Below are 7,227 nucleotides of genomic sequence, written 5' to 3' on the forward strand. Positions count from 1 at the left end.
GAAGGTTGGGCAATCCTACTTCCGTAGTGATACTGCCTCAGAAACCCAAGGAGGAGGGGTCGCTATGAGTCGGGGCCGACTCGACGGCACATAACAACAACAACATATGATTCCACTTACACGAAGTTTTAGGCAAAATGAATCTATGGTCAGAAAAGAAAAAATTCAGAAAAGTGGTTTCCTGAAGTAGCGGGTTAGCATTGACCAGGAAGGGGCACATGGGGCTTTTCCTGTGATGGAAAAGTTATGAATGCTGACAGGAGTATGGGTTTCACGGGTGCATGCCTTGTCAAAGCGCAATGAACTGGAACACTATCTGCATTCGTCACGCATCTTTAAACAAATAAAAAAAGTCATAAATAATGTCTGATAAAATTATTCAATCAGAATCTTTTCAGAAATGAGAATGATTGTGACAATATGAAGGATTTAGGATTGTAGGTAAGTTTTTTCATTTTTTACCTTGCTTGCTTGTTTTTTTTTTTTTTTTTTTTTTGCTTTCTCTGTTTATTCATTCATTCAATGATTATTGAGCACCATTCTGTATCAGTGGCTATTGTGGGTGTTTCCTACATATCAACACAGAGAACACACTTACCTCTCTGCTTTCAAGGTGCTAATAGTCTATAGAGATAATAGAGAGAAAGACAAAAAAATAAGGAAAATCATAATAAATAAGAAAATAAAGTGTTTAAAGAAGAGCGAAAAATACTATGAGAAACAAAACAAAAAATGCTGAGCCTTCTATGGCACTGCCATATCATGCTCAAGCTAAGCAATCAGTTCATTTTATTCCAGCTGCCTGATACTATTTTTTCAAAGTTATAGATATCTCTGTTTACTGATTAGAATGTTTGCCTTAACTAATTAATTGACCACGCATTAAAAGCATTCCAGAAACAGGTGTACCTGTCTCTGTGTGTATCTGTGTGTACACGTTTTAAAGTGCTGGGTTACCATAGTTGCTTTATTCATTAATCTTTTGCAATATTTTATTCTTGAATAAATATATATCACGATGTCACCTGGGGTGGGTGAAAAGGTTGGTTCCAAGGACGTCGTGTTCAATGCTAATCGAATTTCATGTGCTACTGACTCATAGTCACATTGAGTTATCAAGTCAAAGAGCATTCTTTTTGTCTTCTGTATAAAAGACAAGCTGCTCAAATGTTACAGAAATCAGACGCCAAGTCATTAAAATGTGGTTGTACATAAAAGATGCAGCACTGATAATTCAAAATAGACAAGAAAAATATGCTCTAGGAATAATTCTTCTTCAAGTCATAATATCTGGCACAAAACATAAATAAGGCCCTATTTTTTCTCCTTCAGTGTCCTGCCATGCAGTCACTGAGTCAATTTGTTATCTGCCAGTAACAGTAACTTGTGGGGAGGCCTTCAGCTGTGGAGAGACCCTTCCAGTATTTTTTAGCAAGACAAAGACTGAGAACAAGGAGTCCTAGGGGGTAATGGTTAAGTGCTCTGTTGCTAACCAAAAGGTTGATGTTTTGAACCCACCCAGTCATAGTCAGGGCTGACTTGACGGCACATAACAACAACAACAAGTGTTTCTTCAGGAGAAAGAAATGGCAATCTGCTTCCATAAAGATTACAGCCAAGAAAACCCTATGGGACAGTTTTACTGCGTCATATGGGGTTGCTATAAGTCAGAATAGATTTGAGGATGCCCAACAACAACAAGACTGCAAACATATGAAATTCTCCAACAAAAAAACAATGGTAACAAGAAATGAAAAGCTTCTGTGATAAGATTGTTCAGCATAGTAATTCCTGAGCCCTGTGTTATTTTTCTATAGCTAGGAAGCATACATAAAAAAGGTTTTTAATATTTGTTCTTGCTTGTTGTTGTTGTTTAATCATGTATTTTGATAAAATCAGTCTCTAATCAAGTTCTGCAGATTTATTATATTAATCAACCCTCCAATCTTAAATCTGGGAGCTGTGGTGGCATAGTGCCTAAGGCACTATGAACACTATGAATCAACAGTCACCTCTCCCTTCTCTCAGCTCACATAGTGTAACCTTCTATCCCACTTATTTGGTTTAGAAGTGTATGGGGTCCCTTCCTCAGTACAATTCTCACCCTTAGTAGCTCGTAGGTAGGTGAGGGTAGTAAGAATTGTTGGCCCTATGTATGAAATGCATTTTAAACCCAGGCTGCTTTCTCAAAATCAAATTGTAAGTGTGCTATTTAGAATTTACAATGATTATGAATGATAGTTCCCTGGCCAGCCCATAAAACTTACTGAATCAATATCATATCTAAGTTACTATATCAATACCACCCTTTATAACATTATTTTCTGAGAAATTGCATTTTATTAGAAAAATATAATATAAGATTTGTTTTATTTCTACACTCTCAACATCAAGCTGATCATAAGCATTAGGTAACAAATATGTGTTTAAATGACTGCTGATAATAAAATATTCTAAGTCCTACATATTGGTCTATGACTTCCTAGGAAACCAGAGGACTCATCTTTACCCTATGGTTTCTGCGCCTGCTCCACAGCTTCTGTGACACCTTACATGAACTTTGAGTGCTGAATGGTTTCTATCATTTGAGAAAATACCTGTCAGGCATCTGGAGTTGAAAAGTTCAGAGTGGAGTGCTGAAAATGTTGACACATAGCACCATCTTACCTAATCTTCCTAGATATTTCTATTATAGGTATTTGAGTTTCCTTTAAACCATTAGAGTCAATTGCTTCATTTTGACTGGATTTATAAAAGCATAAACGTTTCAACTATGATAATGCTCTTTAGCTTTTTAGCCTCTTCTCTCATACTGCTGGGCCACAAGCATTCATTAGAGAAAGTGTTCAGAAATGAAACAAAGTGGAAAAAAACTTGGATTATGGATGAGTGGCTTTTATCTAAAAGGAATATAAAAATAACAAACACTCTGAAACATAAGAGATTACAAAAATTAAGGGAAAGCTCATTTTCTGTTCTTTTCCTTTTCTTTCCATTCTTTTTGGATGAGCCTAGCTTTTTCCTTAGTAATCAAAGTAATAAGAACAATCATCTCAATTTGTGCAAACATGACTGAAACACAATCCTTCCTCTAAATCCCCAGTTATATGGCAGAAGTAAAACAGTTGCTCTTACCTCTTAATTCCCCCATATCCAGGGTTGTCCCAAGTTGTTCTAATAAAGCGACTCTTGCCGCATTCTTTTTGTGTTTCTTGCCATCATAATGTTGCTGGGCCATCAGAGGATTATTAAACCAGGCTGCACAGAGCCCACAGTATCTGTCTGAATCTCTTCTTTGATAGGGAGATGCCACCACTGGAGCAGTGTCCACACGTGGGGGTTTAAGTGAGCTCAGGGGTGTTGCTGTGAAGGAAAACAACCGGAGAGAACCATGAGCCACATTACTCCACTACTGAATGGACTTCTTCTCAGTATCTAAAAACAGTCTCAAGTTCATTCTAGGGCTCAAAGATCCAGAAAAGCTTATTGAGAGCAGGAAAATTATGCTTGCCAGCCTTCATTTCTGTAGTTGGAACAAAACTAAATATTCCTCATTTATTGAGATCAGAATTTGCACACCATTATGCCAAAATCTGACAGCTCAAAGACCAACACTTAGGGGGAAATAGGGGGTTGATTTAATAAACTCTTAGGGATGAGGGAATGATCTATGAATGAAAATGAAGTGAATTTTTGAAGGAAACATTGAACAATCGTGATTTAAAAGATTCTGAATGAGTGAATTGAACATTTGTGCACTATAAATGGAAAGAAGTAATAAATAAAGGATTTGCCTCAGTGCTAGTGGCAGATCTTTCAGTGATATGGATCACATCAATTAAGGAAATTGTGCTAATTTTAATATCAGTTACTTCTCTTTACTGTGGCAGGTTATTTTCAACCTATATCTGCTAAAATTGATGCTAAAAGAACAATATGTGTTTTTTAAAGGCCAAAAGAATAAAACACTATAGAACAGATACTGTTTATCTAAACTGAAAAGCCACTTATCACTATTTTGAGATTGGAAGCCCTATGTATTTATTTAACCCATTCCACTGTGTGTTTACAGTTAATTTTGGTCCACAAAGAAAAGAACCTAAGTGGAAAGAGTTTTCTTACAAGAAGTATAAGTAACTTTGTATACATTCAAGCTTCAAGATCACTGCTGTTGAGGCGATTCCAACTCATAGTGACCTACGCTGGGGTTCCAGGTGGTAAATCTATACAGAAACAGACTACCCATCTTTCTTCTGCAGAGCAGCTGGTGGGTTTGAACCACTGACCTTTTGGTTAGCAGAAAAATACCTTATGACATACAAATTGTTTTCATCCTTACAAAAACTATGAGAATTGAATTACTGTCTTCTTTCTCAGATAATGAGTTTCAGAGATGTCATGCCCCTTACTTAATGTGAGGTATCTAGTTTGGGTAAAAGCAAGATTCAAAACCAAACTTTTGATTTCCAAGGCTGGCGTTCTTTGCAATATTTCCAAGGACTCATCTTGTACTTCTTAATAAGCAGAGATTTTTTTTTCCCCTAGACACCATTCATCTTTGAAATTTATACATGATTTAATTTAGTTGTGAAAAAAAAAGTATCCCCTGACCCAAATGTTTTTCAGAAGAAAGAGATTTAAATTTTTGCATGGTCCATTAGTCACAATACAATATAGCAGCACCTTCTGTTTGTTGCTTTGTCACTGAGACATAGAGCGTAGCTGCCACAACCATGAAAAAGAGGGTGTTCCAAGAAAAAAGCTGAGATGTTGGACTTCAGTAAAAAGTTAGGATGCTACTTAATTTTTTTCCCAAGATTTCAATAACTTTACAATGGAATTTTATTTTTTAGATTAAATAACTGATATAGAAATACACACTTGCTAAGTGATTGTTTTAGGAGCTCTGGTGGAGCAGTGGTTAAAACATCAGGCTGCTAACTAAAAGGTTGGAGGTTTGAACCCACCAGCCTGCTCCACAGTTGAGCAATCTGCTTCTGTAAAGATTTACAGAAACCCTATGGGGCAGTTCCATTCTGCCCTATAACCAAAAAACCAAACTTAGGGCTGTGAAGTCAAATCCAACTCATAGTGACCCCTCCTTGGGCAGTATGTCTTCGGAAGTAGATTGCCCACTCTTTCTTCTGAGGAGCGGCTGGTGGGTTTGAACCACCAGCTTTCTGGTTAGCAGTCAAATGCTTTAGGCACTATGCCACCAGAGCATCACAGTCTGCCCTATGGGTCACTATAAACTGTAGTCAACTTGATGGGAGTGGACTAGTTTTGGTTTAAGTGACATTTTAATTCAACAAATGCCTGGTTCATGACAATATCTTGACAAAGACTTTTTCTCCTTCTTTTCAGAGATTTTCTCACATAGGGAAAACATAGTTTAGATGAAACTTAATGGTGTTATTTCTATAGGAACTGAGAGAAAGAATCCATTTCTTAAAAGACTCATTCAGATTGGGTTGTGTATCACTATGCAGAAATAAAGCTCAAGTCAGCCACAGGAACCCAGCAGCTGCCCAGTATCACTTTGCTATGACTTAGAAATGCCAATAAAAGCTACAAATATGCAGTTGACCCATGTGTGAAAGAACCTCTATTCACTTTCCTCAAGGAAATTGGATCGTGCTTCTAAAGTTTCCTTCATCCTTATCAATTTCTGAGGATTTATAGCTGCCTATTGTTTTTGATGGCAATGGAAAACATATCAAATGTTTACGATCTGAATAAATGTTGACTCTTGAAGCATAATTTACTTTTCTCTATGAGTCATGAAAACCATGTAAGAGTCGATTTTATCAATTGATACCTATATGCCACGTTTTGGCAGGAGGGATGCATAATAGAATATTCATCAAATAAGATAATCTTATCTGGCACATAAAAAAGCAGTTTGACACTGAATCTGTATTGTAGCTTCCTCTCCCGAATAATTTCACTATCTTGGGTACAGCTCCAAAAGTTTAATTTTTCTTTTACTTCTATTTCCACATTTCTTCACCAGTTTCAACATAATTTATATCCATTTAATGCTTGGAAAGGTAAACAAAGACTATAGCGAGAGAGGAGTGGAAACATTTTTTAATCAAAGCCAAAAATCTATATTGGGTTGGGTTCTAGCACTGCTAAGCTGTATGACATTGTAGTTTCCACAAGGTTAAAATTCAAGATCATTATCTGCATTTAAACTAATATTCTTTGCACTTAACCCAAGGGATAGAGATGGAACAAATTGTAGAATCTCTTGCCCTTTTATGCCTTTGGATGTCAACCATAAAGGCTATTAAGGAGGAGAGCATTCCAGGTTTTACTGCTAAATCTGTGTGTGTACTTGGACCATCAAACATATAATTCTTTGGAAAAACTGTATTATTCTAATGAAATTAATTAAAATTAGAGTGAAGACTATCACTTGGTTTAAAAATACACTTAATAAAGCACTTTAGTTGGTATGTAATTTTTAATTTAATGCTTTATATTTTTACTTTAATTACAAAAATATGTCACTGAATATTGACATCACCTAACCTATGTTAGCAGCAGGGTGGGAGAGTGGGAGAAAGGGCATTAAAATACCCAGGAACGGGAACAGAGGAGCAGTCAGCCACAGGGACCCAGGTAAGAAGAGGGAACCCAGGCACACCCAAAGCAGCAGTGCGGGAGAGCAGGAGAAAGGGGACTAAAAGTCCCAGGAACCGGGACAGAGGAGTCAGCCGCAGGGACCCAGGTAAGGGTGACAGGAGAGGTTTCCAACAGGGAGACAAACTTTTCTGTCGGTTTGTCCTATTGTGGTGACATGTTGATGTGAGTTTTGAGGCTGAGCCACTGGTGTTTCAAACCCAGCAAGATGCACATGGTACACAGGTATCAGCCCAGCTTACAGACTGAGACGGACTAGGAAGAAGGAAGAGGACATCCACTTCTCAAAGAATTGGCCAGGGAAAACCTTATGAATAGCAAAGAAACACTATCTGATACATTACCACACAACTTTATGAGTAGTCTGGTTAGGTTAGAAGGCTCTCAAAATAAGACTTGGAAAGAGCTGCATCATCAGAGTAAACCCAGCCTTACTCCTATGGATAAGGTAAAGCTTTTGAGACCTCCATTTGCTGATGTGGCACCACTCAAATTGAGAAGAAACAACTGCAGACATCCATTAATCATTAGAACATGGAATGTACGAAGTACAAATCTAGGAAAATTGGAAGTTGTCAA

The 7,227-nt window shown here is 37.3% G+C and overlaps 1 protein-coding gene across 1 annotated transcript in view; it reads right to left on the reverse strand.

Moving 5' to 3' along the window:
- ZMAT4 (zinc finger matrin-type 4) overlaps window positions 1-7,227 on the reverse strand; it is a 418,444-nt gene that overhangs the window by 126,444 nt on the left and 284,773 nt on the right. The window contains exon 4 of the mRNA XM_007935068.1: window positions 3,136-3,363. Within this exon, the coding sequence (XP_007933259.1) occupies window positions 3,136-3,363 (228 nt within the window). The remainder of the gene's footprint in view (window positions 1-3,135; window positions 3,364-7,227) is intronic.

This window comes from Orycteropus afer, unplaced genomic scaffold (assembly GCF_000298275.1).
Source record: "Orycteropus afer afer isolate SDZICR_OR568_19922 unplaced genomic scaffold, OryAfe1.0 scaffold00024, whole genome shotgun sequence".
Classification (NCBI taxonomy): Eukaryota; Metazoa; Chordata; class Mammalia; order Tubulidentata; family Orycteropodidae; genus Orycteropus; species Orycteropus afer.